We start from the raw sequence: 18,079 nt of genomic DNA, 5'->3' as shown, positions 1-18,079 counted from the left end.
ACTAAATTGCTTTTAGTTCGCCCGGGGCCGATGCATCAATTGATTAGAAGTCACCACGTTTGTTGCAGCTTTCCAGAAAAATACAGTAGCCACCGGGGTCTAAAGACAGAATGTACTGTACTTTGCGACGCACACACGTGAACTTTCCCATTTGTAAAGGGTGCTACGTTGTCTCATCGGCACTGAAGTCACGTATGACTAAAGATTCGAGCCAAGCATGAAAAATAAGAAAGAAGAAAACAAAATGGAAATTTTGAACCGAATGCAATTGCTTTCGACGGAATGTCCAGAAATTCTATGCTCTTATCTAAAACATGATTGATTTGGTCGTTTTGATCGTGTTGCTTTTAAAATAGCGCTAAATATCGAGAAAGTAATTTCAAAGGTCGTGCCTTCCCATTTTCGTTGTCACTAATTTCACAATATTTTCTGTTCGATTAAAACGCGCACTCGATTTACATCGACGATTGCTGCATCGAGTTATACGTTAATCGATAAAGCGAGCATACAACATCCTGTGCCACGAACAACTGTAGTTTCGTTAAATTGTTACGTTCAATATTCTGAACAACGCTGATGCTTTAATTGCTCTAAAAATTACATCAATAACAGAATTTTTAGAGGAGACAAATATTCTATAGAAAAAATTTCTAATCAACGTAGATACATTACTTTAGAAACTATTTGGGTCAATGCTAATCATAAACAGCATTCAATCACTTACACATTTCAGTTGCTTCCTTTGTTAATTCATAGTAAATTACTTGTACCAATCAATAATTAGATTGGCCATTTAAATGGACTTAGTTCGTAAACATTAATTACTTTGTTGTTTAACAATCTAACTGCCAAACTAAACCCGCAATGCGTTAGAATACCTACGGAAGCAAATCAGTTATTCATCAGCAACACGCAATGTATTTATAAATACTCACTTACTTTGATGTCAATATGAGAATTGTTATCTAAATATCTGTAACAAATATTTTGCTTCAAGACTACGAAATATTAGGTTGTCCGAAGAGTTTCTTTCGTTTCATAAGATGATAACATATGAACAACAATTTCTGTTTTATATTACGTTACTGAGTTAGGTATGATTCGTTTCGTTATATTTCTATTATTACGTTCGCGCATAATTCAATAAACTAATATGAAACAAAAAACATTGTGCGTCTATTATTTCCTTATAAAACGAAAGAAACTTTTCGGACAACCTAATAGTATTCATCTTCATCGAATCTTCAGAAACAGCTTAAAATAAAACGTACTTTACCCAAGTACTCGCGTAATAACGTTCCTAAGAACCCGGCGTCATAAGGAGTTTCTTTAACATCCACAATTTAGTAGCCACCGTCGCTTTAATAGTTTAACAATCTGACAGATAATATCCGACTATAATAACGTCACTACCGCTCACACCATGAGAGGCCATAAATGCGCCGTCAGCCTCATTAAGCTGAGCGATTAATTAAAAACAACTTTCTACGTAAAGCTCACTTTTAAAAACAACATTGTAAAAGCCACACTGGAGAATCTCTCACAGGAACTTAGTAAATCATTGCCATCGAAGAAGAAAAAGAACTGTTCTCCTCTTCGCTAAAACCGGAATTACAAATTAATTTGATTGAAATTCAATGGAGAACTGAACAAAATTTATCTTCGAATAAATCATATCTCATCGAACTCCATTGAAAATTTAAATCCATCATCCGCGGAGTAATAACTTTACATATTTAAGCTAAAGAAACGTTATTTTTCTATTACGTTGCAATTACTCTCAAGCGAAACCAGAAAATTATCAAACGCAGTGTAAAAAATGCCAATCCCTGGATTCTTTCTCCTTCTAAAAAGAAATCAGGTCGCTCGTTTCAAGTTCTGCAATTATACCTATTGGTCGCCTGATTATGTTCACAGATATCCGTTCACAGTGCGCGCGTTACAATTGCGAGGATTCGCGCATAAACGACCGGATATTACCGGGTCATTGTTATTTGAAAATTCATACGGTCAGGAGTCAGACCGATTTCGCTACGTTGCACTGTCCCGATAAATTGCATCGCGAACTACGCGAATGTTTATGACCGGATCCACTTATAACAGTAATTCCGTACATGCGTTCGATTCACGCGATTCCCACATCCCATGTGCCATGTACATATTGTAAATGCAGGCTGAGTCACGCAATTTGACAATACAGTGCTAAAAGAAGAAGGTTAAATTGTATCAACAACTGCAATTCACTTATACTGACAACTACCGACAAATGTCCTGAGATAAGGATGACGAAGAAAAAATTGAATAGCGTAGAAAGATTCCTGTCATTTACGTCCGCCAGTGACACAAACGCTTGTTTCCATTCCAAGAAATTTTACTTCTAATCCAAGACAAGGTACGACTTTCATGGAGGCGGGAAATGTGTAAAATGCAAGTTCGTTTCTGTATTGTGGGAACAAAATCTTTAAACCGCGGATTTTTTAATTAATATGAAACATATTTAACGATACACATGTATGAACAGTATGATTCTAGGACAGTGATACAGAAGTATCTGGTACCTATCGAATAATTTACTAAACATCTTTTCGATGTATAACCAATAACTCCTAACAATTTCTTAACATACTGAAGAAGAGGTTATTCTGTAAACGAAATACATAAAATCTCTTAATTTTCATAGAAAATAATAAGCGATAACTTTGTATTACGATATAATTACAGCGCGTGAGCAAACATAAACAACAATCTGCCCTTAGCTATTCGCTACTTTCAGGATTCTTTGTTTATGGAAGAAGCTTTCTCCGCGCGTATCTTCGTTGAAAAGCGCGGCATCTCCGTAAAATGAGCTTCAGTAAGCAACGCATTCCTCGGCCTAGCCGCCGATGCATTATTGTGTGCGGTATTGACGTATGTGCATCGGTTGCGTTGCGATGTGTGGTTTCTGGAAAATTGACTTCCGCGCGAAACGTATTTGCACACGCAAACATGCGCCTTCGTACGACCTACATACATACATATACATATACGTGGCTGGTAATGTCCAAGAAGTCAGGTCACAGTTGCACTCGAGGCGACGCGTGCCGCTCGGCCGCTGCAAACGGTTCGAGGAGCCTCGATTGTTCCGAGCCCATTCCGTTATCCTTTGTCGACTAGTCGCGACTGCCGCTTTTCAACCATAGAAAACCTTCTGAACGTGACTTTCCTGCACGGACGAGCTGGGAAATCAAGAACGACCTCTAAGAGTGGCGACGATTAAACGCGTCTGAACATGGAAATCTCTGAATCTGGTTAGAATAAACAGGGTGGAAATGAGATAATGTACAACGAGAGGAAATAATTTGGACGAAATTTTTCGGCTGGAAGTTTCGAAAATGTTGGACAAATATTTATTTGTCGATAGCGAAATGGATATAAACGTACATGTAGTAGGAGAGTGAAATTAATGTTCGGATTTAGAGAGTGAAATATTATCGAGCTGAATAATTTGAAAATTAGTTCAGATGAGCCATGTATCGGTTAAAGTAATCAATTTTACTGAAAAGATATTAATTTAAACCGCTAATAACAGCTAGACATATATTATCTGAGTCTCCTGACAGCGTAGCGGTAGAGAAGGAGCAAAATTTATCATAGAGGATTCGAGCTGGAATAGGTAGACACAATGCAACTCCGTGGAGACAGTTTCATAGGAATAGCTCCATCGCGGCGAAATATAGGGGTAGTAAGTGGCGACGAACGTGTGTAGAATCCGGAAAAATGAAAATGTGATCTAACTACCTGATATATATGTGTTATTTGTAAAACAGAACTGGTTATAGTTTTGTTACATCCGTAGAAGATAGGTGACGATAGAAATTCAGCGACTTTGTTCAAGTTCTTTTCTCGTGCGAGACATTCGCTGGTCTAAAAACAGGTTTCGGTATATTTTGCAAAACTAACATTCTCCCGATATCATTTTAATCTAAGGAAAATATGATAATTATAAATATGGAATCTACGAGGAAGTGAGAGCTGATAATATTGGTAAATATTATCTTTGTTCGTCTTTGTTGATTGATCGTTATATCAATTCTATCGAGCTATTTCGAATTTACACAAGTCGAGAAGTACAGTTTTAACAGTAAGCACGGTCATCTCTTTCGCATTACAACGTAGTGTTGTAGATGTAGGAAGTGTAGGAAAAGAAAGTAACGATGTTTACCGATTCCTTTGCCCTCGATACTGTTATTCTTTTCAACCTTAATATTCGTAATAACAGCATTGCTTAAAAATTCAGAGAAGAAAGAGCAATAAAGTCGTAATACGGAAAACACTGATACCATGTGTAAATATTTTCGACGTAAACTCAATATGTGATCGGATAGCCTGAAACGTGATAAAATATTAAACAAAAATTGAACTGATACCATAAAGTCTCCTTTTTACGACTGAAGCAAAACAGCCACTAGAATTCCAATTCACCGTTCAGGAGGCGAGAGATCGATACCAGTGGCTGCGTAAACGATCGTTAACGAGGGCTCTGAAATCATAGAATGGCTTACCTTCGAATCGAAGAGTTGTCATCTAACTTGTCCATGGATCCGTGGCACAATAGATTTCGGTTTAGCTCGGACTTACGTGCGGTATAATTGGCCGTTTGTTTGCCTGGTTGTGCACAGTCGAGCATGCTTACCTATTCACTAGGCTAAATTAGATGTGTTTCTACCGTTCTACGCGACATTCTCCACCGAATTCGTGCTGAATCAGCCGGGATTGGGATGGCTAACAGAAAATCCTTGTCGCTTCGAGAACGTCTGCACTCGCTGATTTTCCGCTACGCTCCCGCATAGATAGACAACTATTTACTTTGACAAAGAAATCTCATATTACGATATATTTATTATTTTATATATCGATTAATTAGATGCAAGTATATTAAATTTCGTATTATTTTTCAACGATAATTTCATATTTGCGCGCTGTTGTATTTATTACAGCATTTATGTACTAATTAATTAGACCCAAGCGTCTATATTAAATTTCCTATTTAATGGTACATTTATATGACTGCGCAGATTTGATTCTATTATTTCAACGAAACGTAGAACCTGATAAAAAGAAGAATTCTTCATAGGAAAATAATGGTATGTGCAAACACTTTTTTTAACCATTGTATGCGTAATTAAAAGAATTTCCAAGGTTAAAATGTTGATGTTTGCAAGAGAAATGGGGAAGTAAATGTGGCTCAACCATGCATTTACAGCAGGAGGTAAATAGCTTGTATGTACTTACTAGCTATGAATTAGTAGCACGGCTTTCATTAAATGATGAGAAAACGTAGAGAACAATGGAATCATTACAAATGTAACATGTTTGTTAAATGCACGACTATTAGTAATCTTGAACGGTAATTTAAATTTTTAGAAGATACCAAACATTTACTCGCCTTCTTCTAGATATGTAGATACTCTGGATCATAAATTTTATTGTGCGAATAGAAAACATTTATTTGGTAAATAAATAATAATTACACGATCAGATACAACCAATATTAACCACCAACAATACATAAATTAATTCATAGTTTTAACTGCAATAAACAGCTCGAATCAATTTCATTTGATTACTGACCACAGATTTTAATCAACACTCTATAAACGATATGGCTAGTAATTACAAGTGCAATATTAAACAAAACCGTTAATTATGACTAATGTTCTCTACGAATTCGTACATATATGTCTGATAAACGTCTCGGTGTAATATGGATGATTCAATGATTCATCCGCATATTTAGAAATTACAAGAAAACATAAACCATTTTCAAGATACACGATATAGTGATTGGCGAAAGTTAGTTGGATACTTATAGAAACTTTGTAAGAATAATGGCTTTGGAGTCTTTAGTGGCTATAAAAAGAATTTACGCACTACTATGCCTACAAACATTCGTTTGATTTGCAACTTAATTTTGTGTGAAATTATAGTTTCGTAAAACGATCTGTCTCTTCTATTACTTCTGGGAATCGTATTAATAGTTGGTCAAATCTGGCGCGTGACAGTTACTTGCCTGATTAATATTCTTGTGACTGTATATATCTTTGCTGTGTCTATGTTGTATCCCTTTGTTGTATGCATCGATAACTGGGAGGCTAGTAAGGTGATCAACAGAGGGACTAGACCCATGGGGAAACGGCCCTAGTGCACCATGTCAAGAGTTTATGACACATCGATCACTATTGAGAAGCTAGATCCAGCTGTTTATATGACGCACCAGAAATGTAAATTTTCTACGGCCAATCATAACACGTGACTCTGACGTTCGTTCATGACGTAGAAAACAGCATTGTTTACTGTTTCTGTCATAAACGCTACCAACTGCGGTTAACTATGTTAACTTAGAATTAACAATTTATAATTATAATTGATTATAATTGTGAATTAAATTTAAGCAAATAAATTAAAATAAACCAAACACTTACATATTGAAATGCAAAACGTGTAAACGTTGAGAAGTGTAGCGGCACAGGAGTCAAAGGACGACGCGAGTCGGGAGCGACTCGTGCTGTTGTTTTGCCTTAGGACATTGGACTCAGCCGTGACGCAAAAATGTAACGATAGACAAGCTCCGGGCAAAAGAATGTCGCCGCGACACGCAACCGTCGAATGAAGACGAATTCAAATTTTCCGACTCCCCCTGATCGGTATAAATAAACGAACGCGATGGCGAGCGACACAGAGTATCTCCGAGTATCTCCGACTATCTCACGAGTATTCATCGAGTTACGCAACGAGCATTAACGAGTATTTATTCCGCGATTTTATTTTGCGATTTATACTTTGTACTAACGATTCGCGTATACGGCTGTACATTAATTTATTATTTTAAATATATTCGACGGTTTCGACAACGAGCGATCTCGTCCTTTAAACCTCACGTACTAACTATCCTCTGCAGAAGTATACAATGCATTAATTTTTTATATATAAAACATGGATTCCAAGGTAGAGATTTTACCTAGAAAATAATTTTACGAAATCGTTCGCGATCTCTTCTGCTACACAAAATATTGCACGTTCGCTTCACGCACATTTGGCCATTTACCTCGTTCGTGCAAAAGAACCTGACGATGAAAAAAATTGTCTTGGTTTTCTCAGTAGCTTATTTATTCGAGCAAACCTGGTCGCAAAACGACCATTCGAAAGTTTGACTTCGCGGGCTTTTGTCTCGCGGAACAACTTGGCGAAAAGAGTCGTGTCGTTTACGGTTGCACGCATCGTAAACGTAACGCGAGAATTAATTAACCCAGATACAGCTGGTCAGACAGCGCGACTGCTCTGCAAGAGCCGGAGAACCGTGCATTTCGTTCGCCAGGAGAATTCCTGCGCCTCTGATTTTCAGCGAGGCGTCCCTGCTACGTGTCATTATATTGTAAATTACATCTCATTAGGAGTGACATTAACCGCAGCAACTAGCCGACGTTAATTACATGATCTCTCAGTTCATTTTATCCAGTAAATTGTATATTACAACTTCGTTTCACGGATTCGCCGCAACCACACGTCGCGTCGCGCGTATCGCTAACTTATAATTTACGAAATAATTCGAATTTTGCTTTATCCAAACAGATGATAATAATAATTAGAGCGTACTTGCGCGGTCTACCCATTATCGGCGATTCAAACGACCGGTTAAATATGTGTCCGATAAAAAGCGGTCGAATAAATTTTCCACGCTATATTCCGGAGTATCGGTGTATCCGCGCATTAATTATACCGCCTACGTTATTTTGACCGGATCCCTAGTTCCAGAAAAAAATTAACGTGGGAGATAGAAAATTAAAACAGCGAAAGTTATGGAGTATCGCAAATGACTAATTGTTTACAATAAATCAAATAGTTTTTATGTATGCATATATTATTCAATATCGATAATTCGATACTGGTCATCCCACATTGTCTTCTTCACCCGTTGCATATTATTTCTCGTTTCTGAGTGACTCAAGTTTTCAGTGCCGATAGTTTTCCCATTTTTACATCTGTATTTTATATGAAATGCGAATAAGGAAACAGAGCTTATAAAATGAGAAGACATCATAAATTCTACAAAATGGATTTATACTTAATAGGAGCAAGGAATAAATAGAACAGGTATATGTACATCACAAAACAGATGACTATTATCAAATGTGGTATGCGATTTTTAGCAGAAAATTTACTAACATTCACAGCGTATCAATCGTAAACTTTCTTTTATCCGCAACTGTATCTGCAACCTGTTCGTACTAAAACTACTATCAGAGAGTGCAGAACCATACCTTGCTGCTAATTCAAATTCGACCAAAATCTACTGTACAATCTTGTTCGATGTTTCCATAAAATTGACGCATTGCAAGAACAATAGTTCGTAGCGTTAGTCCGTTATGCTAAGAATCGCTGTAAAAGGAGTTTCCATAAGCGACGTGGGATAGTCGAGGCATCCGTGTGTTGTAAATGAAATCCAGGGTCAATTAAGTCGAGGAATCGTCGCATCTCGTAACCCAGTCAAACCGGTACCGAGTAGAACGAAAGAAACGGACACCTATCCTGCACTCTTGAACGTAGATTGCGCTCCCGTGTATACAGGACGCGGTTCTAAAAGGGAAACCCTGCGTATTTCGCTGAATTTCTCTTCGGCAAGTTTTTAGACCGCAGCGCGGTGAGCCGCTGCTCGGCTATACAGACCAAAAGAGAATACAGACCGGGGTTCGCGAGAGGAAACGCCTTAGCCTTCTCGTTCCGAGTATTCTATGGGAAACATTGGGCTCTCTACGAGCACCGTGCACAGACACCAACGATCCACAGTTACTGGACCGTACTGAAATCGAACTTGTTTGAACTTACAAAACGACCAATTTTCCCTGTTTCTCGCAGAAACTTCGTGCCAAAAATTCAAATTAATTCGATTCACGCTGGACCGAATCAAGGTACGAACGATTGTGACCATATGAAGATAAATTATTTGCTTTGCAAGGAAACACACACGTAAATGAACTTTCAAATAAGCCGTAATGCAGAATTCTCGATTTCTGATGTAATTTATCAGACGTAACTAACCAGTCAATGTTTTGTATGAACCGTTTTACATCAGCGATGTTTATTAAATCAGAGAAACAACCAATTTTGTTGGAGGCAAACAATTATAAAAATATAAACGAACAAAATAAACGAATCATATTTGTTACAATTGCATCATCCAAATTGTTTCGCAGACTGAAATTTTACTGTGCATACAAGTATCAATCAACACACTAGTTACGAGAAAAAAGAATTGATACAAGCACGGAAAAAATACAGCATTCCAATTTACAAAGTAATAAAAGTTGACAATATTGGTATGCGATACAATAGTATTATCTGGAGGGAAGCAATTCAAATTCCTCGATGCGGTGCTATTCAAACATGGCACGTGTTGAAGAAAAACATTATTTTCTTTGAAAGTGGAACACGGTCGTCGTTGTAGTTCGATCGTCTATAAAACTATCTCCCTCAAAGCATTGTATCGTTGAAGGAGCATTCGCCGATAATCCCGACAAGCAAAATATACGTCGTTCGTCGTGCTCGAGTGAAAGGTTTTTATTCCACTGTCAGAAATTACAGGTATCTTCTTGGGTGAACCGAGTCAGCCGACCTAAAGAGAGGCTGAATCGATATAAGAACCAGAGAAAAATTTAATTGGATTGAAAACTTGGAGCGTTCCGCCCTTTTCGGAGTGTACGATCGTTCTGTTCAATCGTTCTGTTCGACCACGAAGAACTTTGATATAACGTTATCTCTCAACTATGTATAGAGACGAGGAAGAACATTGGATTCGATATCGCCGAATGAAAAATTTTCCCCTTTTATTGGCGGCATCGGTCAGTTGATTTTGTTCCGACGTTCGTTCGACGTTCTTCTTTTCAGGAAATCATACGAGAAAATTCTTTGTTCACATACCCTGACATAGGTAATATACGGCATGAGTAGTTACTTTTTTAATATTACATTTAAAAATATTAGCCATTCTTCCTCGATATTTATTTCATCTTCGATAATATCAATTTAATAACTGTATTGTGCTTGAATGATGAATTTATAGAAGTCAAAAACCATTACCTAAACGAAAACAATATCATAGTATAAAAATACCGGTGTATATTGTTTACAAATTATTTTAAGAGAAGAGCAAACACGTTAAAGATCGGTAAATATTTATTAATTTTCATCGTGCGAATATTCACTTCTTATCAAACGCTTCTCGCCGAACAAACTTCCGATTTTCACTTCATTCTCTTTTTACCAACGCGATCGTATTTATCAAACGTTTCTTGTTAAACAAATTTCTCATTTTCCTTTCGCTCTTTTTCCTTCCAAGCAATTCGCACGGCGTTGAGTCTGCGTTTTTATTACTGCTATTACATTTATGTACATTATCGAATACGAAATAAATACTATACCACGGTAAATAAATGTAAACAGGTTCGAAACAAATTGGACGATTTGATGTTGCCTCTTTGTTCACAAAATACCAACGGAAGTAGGTTAAAATCGCACGGTCTGTTTGGCGAACAACTCATCAATGAAGTGGTCAGTGAAATTTCACTAAAGATTAGCTTTCCCGCAGCGGTCGATTTGCGGCAGACTTATTTACTTGTTTACGCGCGGATTCAGTGGCGTGAATTCAATTTAGGTGGCGGAAACGTTGAAATAAAGAGGCACGACAGAATCTGGCAACGAAATCTGTACCACGACGCAACAAGCGTTGTTATCAAACCCTCTTTGAATCAGCTATGAACCTCAGTACGGCACGCTTGTTCCGCAAACTTGTTGTCAAAATGAATTCTCCGCTCGTAAATTCAAATTATATTCCTTTGAGAGGATTAGAATTAACGAACGTATTATACGGTGTCTTAAAAAGGAACGTATGACTAAATAGAGTATAACAGAAATCAAGACGTTCATTAAATGCAATACTTTACTTTACTTTGCCTGCCTAGAAAAATAAAATTCTTTGATAATAAAGCAGGAAGTCTGCGGAATAACATTAGCCAATTTTCTGAAATCTATCTTAACTTCATTTACCGATTAACCTCTGAAACGTTCTTTCTGGTAACGAGATAGAGTTCTAAGAACACGCGGAATACTTGAAAACTAAAGAATTCGTAAGAAATAGTTGATACCACATTTATATCTTAGCACTTGTTGTCGGTCGCCACAAACAGTTGGTATATTTCTGTCTATCTATCCATTCTAAAAAAAAAGGTATAAAATCAATGAGCACTTGAATAATTTAAACCATAAAAGTTGGCACGGAATGCGTATACTGCTACACCTACGTATTTACCGAGCTGTTAACAATAGTTGGTAAACGGCCGATTACGTTGCGATCAACAACACCATTCGACTGAAACTACTGGCTCACGCGATCGTATCACGAGACTATTAATCAAAAGAATCGCTTACTTCGCGTTATATTCATGAATTTACATTCTTTTTCAAGTCGTATCTAAGAATACCTATCTAACATTATTTACGAGCCAATTATTTATTTAAAACACTAAATCCTGCAACGCATTGTAACCAGAATTCTCCGTAGTAGCGGCAGTTAATTTTCAGAAACCTTGACCCGATCGTCAGGAGACAGAAACAAACCGTTTCAGAAGCAGCATGTTGGTTTTGTTGAGAATAAACCTCGATTGACCGACCCGTGTACAATAAAATACAATAAACAACGAAAGTTAAAACCGACCAGTCTCGGTGGCGAATCGTGACTGAATCGATTTCGTTATAGGGACCGAAACTGTGTAGATAGGTACGTACGTACGTCGAACGCTGATACTTCATATTGAGCTCCCTCAGAATATTGAAAACTATTTCCTGTGCCTTCGTACCGCGGAGAATTTTACTTTTCTGTGGCTCGCGGACTGATATTCGTCGATATGAAATTTATAAGAAATAAAGCAGTAGCGATTGTAGATAAAGCGTTCGAGTGACATATACAAGTATATAATAGCGACAAATATATAGCGATATATAGTTAAAAGCAGTTTTTACCATTTTTACCATTCATTTATATTCCTACATACTTTATACCTACTTGATCGATCTTCGATTTAGATCCAGACATCTAGTGCATAATATAATTGCAAATTTTCCTATTGCCCCGCTGTATCATTTACGCTGAAAGAAAATCTTAAGCAAATTATCAAAATTCAATCCTTTCTTTCGTGCACTCGATTCGATATAATCGCGCGATGAAGGGAAAATATAACGAGATGTGAATGATGAACGATAAAGCTTTTAACGCTGGCATAGTTCCTCTTTCTGTCGAAAATACTCGAAAATAGGGAACGGATTGCCTTTCGGCCTACCTTATCCCTATGGATTACTCGATGCTCATATTCGTTGAAAGCACTTCGATGTTAATAAACGCTCGCGCCATATCGATGCCACTAGTCGAGGCCAGCAGTTCGATACCAGTGCGATATAGCTAGGTGGTACGCGCGGGAAAACTTATTTACCTGCGTCGATCGGACGAGAGTTTTCCATTGAGCTATTACGACCCTTTCCACCGAGCCCAGTCCGCTAGTTTGTCGTCATAATTAATTGGAAAACTTTATTACGAACCCATACACGATATTATATATGTAATATTTTCTAATTACGTGGACGAAATTTTCATTGAAATAATTCTATGTATTCGATAATGGCAATGCTCGGGAAGTAGATGATACTGTAAAATATTTATAAAAGCTCGCAATTTTTTGAACAGTAATTGATATCAAAGAAATTTTTGATCATCGTCAAAACCCTTTTGATTATAGAAGATTCGCTCGGACTGAGATTTCTAAAGTATCTCCTCGAAAAAAATTTCCTAAATGTCTTCCAACGTATACGTTTACAAAGAATACAGAAATATTATAGAAAGTATACGGTTTAAGGAAACTATACGATATAACATAGACGAGTATAATTTACAAAATTAATCAAACTTAATTGAACGTATTTCTCTATTGAACTTAAACTGTCTGGGATTTCCAAGTATCCCTATAATTCTGAAAATTTCACAGAATTATCTAATAAATTTCAACTTTTCAAAGTATTATATTTTTCGACAGCTTTCGCATCTACCATGTATAACAAATATTTTTCTTTCCATTATAAAACTGTTAACTGAAAAGGATATCTATCTATACGACGGAACAAAGATATAACTCACCATGCATTGTTCGAAGAATTACGAGATATTCGTACGTACAAGAGCGAGCAAAAAGTTACAAGTCCGTGCAAAAAGGAGGTCAAGTTTTTGCTGTGGAAAATGCTAGCTCTAGAAAACACTTTAACTCCTATAGTCGCTCCTCCCGCTCGTTATTTATCGTCCTCGATCGACATCTCTCGCCGATGAGTAACTCCTCCGGTTGTTTCTCACCGACTCGTTCGCGCGCAAGCAAGGGATTCCCACAATTGGAAATAAATTTTCCCGTGAGTGTGGAATTCGGGGTCAAGATCCTTGGGCGAAATAGAAGAAGGGTGATGTAAACACAGTCACGGCAATAACGGAGACAAGGGCGTTCGTAATAAAAGCAAACGTCAGGACGTATTTCGCTGGTATGCGACCTACCATACGGTGTTCCATTATGATTATTGGAAGGGAACGACACGAAGAAAAGCACGTCCGACGAACAACAAAGCAGCTTTATTTTAGTACGCCGAACCATGCACGCCACGCGACTGATGATAATACGAACAGCGTTGTTGACGATACCAGAATAATTAACTAAAGTCTGGAGTTGAGACGAACCCATATTGCAGGAACGAGCATACCGAACGAAGTGGATGTTCGTAACGTTCATGGCCTCTTTCGTATTGTTTCTATCTGGAGCGTTAATTTACATCAGTTTCGTCCCCCTTAAAGATTCGCCCGCAGAGCATATACAGCAAATAAATGAACACCCGTTAAACATTATTTCTTTCCACTATCTTTGATGGTCCACGATCGTGCCTCTCGTAGCTGCGACTACTATTAACGATCAGCGAACGTGGGAGGCATAAACGTTGATCGTTACGCGAAATTTTTCTCGCTTTTTGTCGCCACGAAATAAATTTCCCTTTAATTGACGCAATTAAAATAATTTCGCTCGTGGGGACTCTGGCCACGTTTATTGCCTCGCCGGATAAACATTTTTTGCTTCATCCAGTCACGGTTCTCTTCTTGCAATCGATAATAAATGGAGAAGGAGGACGATTTAATTTAGAGGGACAAAAGCTATACGACACGCCTCCGCGCTGCTCCGTTTCGGAAGCACGCTAAGCTACGGCGAACCCCTTAACTTTTAACGTGTAGGATTTCCGAGAGTTGTGGAACGACGTTCAAATCATCGAAGCTCGGACACGGCTCGATAGCTGGTAGATCCAGAAAGTTATTTGATTTACGGTAAAAATATCACCGTAATCAGTTTAAAAGCAACCAATAGCGTAAAACATTCTATAAATCCAAGTTACAATAATGGAGTTTTAGTTGGAAGTTTATAATAATTTTCTTATTTGTCGCGTCAGTACTGGATGTTCATTTCAGCGACGGTATTTTTGAAACTAATAGAAAATGCATATCATACTCCATCGTCGATGAAAAGCTCGTATTATAACACCGAAGAAACATCAGAAAATTGTTGACTTCTATAATCAGGATCAACAAATGAAACGGAAACGGATGAGCAGGCGATTCGAATTTTGTATATCGATGCAAAAAACAATTATCGGCGTGGTCAATTGCTGGGAACATTGTAACTCGGTCAAAGCAACGCTTCTCAATCAGGGCTAACACACCACGAAGAGGTCACCGATGTCACCTGCTTGTAAACATGTTGTTTAGCTAGCCGCATACTCGCCTACCAGTAGATTCTCATCTGGGTGTGAACGCGTTTCGTTGCCTGTGGAAAATAGACGACGCAGAAGCTCACGCAACGATATAAAAGAGCTTGCCTAGCTGGTAAACGATCAACGCCACCGATCATTGATTCTATCGCCTGTTACAACCGTATTGCTTTTCAGCGAAATCCTATACGTCGTTAGGTACAAAAATATTTGTACATGTAGATGGAATCGCATTTTTCAAGTTAGCTGACGTAAATTTATATTTAAAATTGATATAAATACTGTCGATGAAAGGGATATAACGATTATTAGACTAGATATTATTAGACTGCGGATTTTTACCCGTTTACGATAAATTTAAAGATACAAGAATCCACGGAATGCATTTAATATACAAAAATATACAAAAATATAGAAAATATCGAAAATGGAGTCACATCATTTTAGCAGGCGAAACGAATTACTATGAAGGGCCACTGGCAAATTCCATAAAAATATAAATTATTTTTTTCATCGTAAAGATATCATATTTTGTTTTATTCAATTGTATATATATTAAGTTATTTTATTAAATTTCATTTTCACGTAAAACAGAAGAATTTCTGATGCCTCATAGGAGAGAATCCATTCTACGTACGTTTGATACATTTTTTGTCGTCGGTCAGAAAAAAACTGAATTGCTTCCTAAAAGTTCCCATGGAAAGTAACTACCTTATTCATAGGTCGAAAAAGTGACAGCAATAAAGTCACATATTTTGTCATCGATGATATATACAATCCAGTCAAAATGGCAAGGTGCCAAGTGGGTGGTGTTAGTGGGATTCGTGGCTTGAGCTCGACGCCAAATACATTGTGCTGCAAAAACGGTTGATTTATTAGGACCGCTGGTCCAGTGTGCACGATTTTGCCGGACCTCGTACAATCGCATTCAGTCCGATAATTTGCCTGCTCCTCACGCCGCTAATATCTTCCCACTGTGAAGAGGAATCGCAGCTGGCTATTAACTTCAACGAGAATTTTCCAACTACCACCACCTAATTTGTCCTCCAAGTAATTAAAACATACAAGGCGGAAAATACTGTAAAAGATTCTAAAAATTATTTTCCCCGAGCTTACTTAAGACGTAAGTTATAACTTTCTAGGGTTATAACTTTCGCGGGTTTGCATAATTTCTCAATTTTTGCTCAATCATCTATAAGACAAATAATTAGTAAGTCTGGTGCATAAAATTTCAGTAATTTTTTATTATTCGTTCGTATTTATGGATCGAAAAGAAAATGTACTGCTTTCTGATTGACGTTAGTATCATGTTATATTCTCATACAATTTATCAGTTTAGCATTATCATCATAGTTTATTTTACACACAGTTGATATTACATAAATTGCGCTAATGTACGGTACAAACTCCGAATACGATTTGTATCAGAATTTGTATTAGAATAGAATAATCTATTTCATTCTCCTTAACTGATCGTAGAAACATTAAAGAGATCGCAAAGTCAAATGAAAATCTTGTTAACGCAACCCATGGAGAAATTCGAAGCAAAGAACGATCATTTTTGGAAGATGACCCTAACTTTTTGCTAGATCTTACCTGTCATTTGCATAATAGGTCCGAGCGAGCTTATCCATTAAGGGCAAAGTTTGGTAGAAACGATCGATCGTCCGGTTGGAACTAACTCGCCAAGCTTCGCCAAACAAAATCTTTGTTATTTCTTGCGTCCACGGTCTCGTCGTTTCTTGCTGATATTACCCTGCGACCATTTGCAAGTATTCAAGGCCACTTCATCTCTCGATACATAGACATATCGTAGCGTGATTTATGATCGGAACAGTCCACAGTAGTGCCAGCCACAATCGATCTATCTTGAATTCGAAGGATAGCCTCTCCATATACTTGGAAATCTGGCATCTACTATGCCATTCAATACGCTCTCTATCCTCCTTTTCCTTCTATGTTGGATATTCTATGCCATGAGATATTAATTCACCAACGATATCTTCTTTTTTTTTTTTTTTTTTTTTATTTCTAGCTAGTCATGGCATGTCGAATAAACTCGCGATCAATACTGAACTAGGTACGGTTGCCGTTAAATGATTTCCGAAGGATTTGGTTATTAGACCTGAAGTAGACCGACACTATCTACCATTCGCAATGGCCTAAGATGTGCTATGAACCTGGAGTTTCCGAAGGATAAGGGGATAAGGCATTTGTAACGGTTCAGTGGAAATCGAACCTTGAATGATTAGGAAACCTGGTAGAAATTCTATGATATTACTTAATCTTCATCCGCTTATCTTTAGGCAAAGACCAGTGGTGTCCTCAACAAACGGTGACATCGCTAATCAAGCGATTAGTAACTATGTAATGAAAAATACGCTATTTATCTGGATGAACCAATCACTGACCACAAACAAACGTTTTACCGGGAAAGCACTTGCTTGGATCAGCCAAAATGAAAAACTTCGGGGGCAGGATTGTAAAAACAGTTTGACCGAAGCAGCGAGTTTTGGAAAGGAAAAAAACAGAACAAACATTGACTGAAGCAACGGATTCCAAAAACGAGGTTGAAGCCAGAACTTCAGAATCAGATTTCATTACTGAAACTGCAAAAGCGAAGCAACGAGCTTCAAATACATACTTTGGGCTATTCATCGCAGGCAACAGGTTCGCTACCCTAACGTGAACTATGTGTGAGCCAAAAAAAAAAGCGAGTTTCCACGGAAACTTACTGTCTGTAAATAAATAAATTTTGTATCTGAGACACATATAATATTAAAGGATAATTCATTTTCGGCGAAGGAAAACCTAATCTTCTTAGTTACGTATTTTTCAGTGTCCTTTCTATAAATAGAAAAATTTCATGTACTTGTACCACGTTCCCTGATACAAATGCACCGTAACGATTATACGTGCAACGCGACGATAGTCAAGATACGCTGCACGTCAGATTAATGGAGTGGAGGTGATTATTTACATAGTACAGTTATTGGAGCGAAAGTAATCACGTGTAGATTGAATTTGAAGATAATCACGAATTTGATGTTGGATAGTTGAATCGAAGAATTCATGTTTGAAAGAACTACTTGAAAATGATAATATAGATTAGAATAAATTTTCTCTGGTATCAAAATTCAATAAAATAATTAAAATCGATGTATAATATTTTCAAGCCTACAATTTAAAGAACATTCCTCTTCGAACA

At 37.4% G+C, this 18,079-nt stretch overlaps 1 protein-coding gene across 1 annotated transcript in view; it reads right to left on the bottom strand.

Moving 5' to 3' along the window:
* LOC122575884 overlaps positions 1-18,079 on the bottom strand; it is a 188,253-nt gene that overhangs the window by 133,310 nt on the left and 36,864 nt on the right. The window contains exon 4 of the mRNA XM_043745372.1: positions 940-973. Within this exon, the coding sequence (XP_043601307.1) occupies positions 940-973 (34 nt within the window). The remainder of the gene's footprint in view (positions 1-939; positions 974-18,079) is intronic.

Source organism: Bombus pyrosoma, linkage group LG15 (assembly GCF_014825855.1).
Source record: "Bombus pyrosoma isolate SC7728 linkage group LG15, ASM1482585v1, whole genome shotgun sequence".
Classification (NCBI taxonomy): Eukaryota; Metazoa; Arthropoda; class Insecta; order Hymenoptera; family Apidae; genus Bombus; species Bombus pyrosoma.
This window is presented reverse-complemented; position numbering and strand designations above follow the sequence as displayed.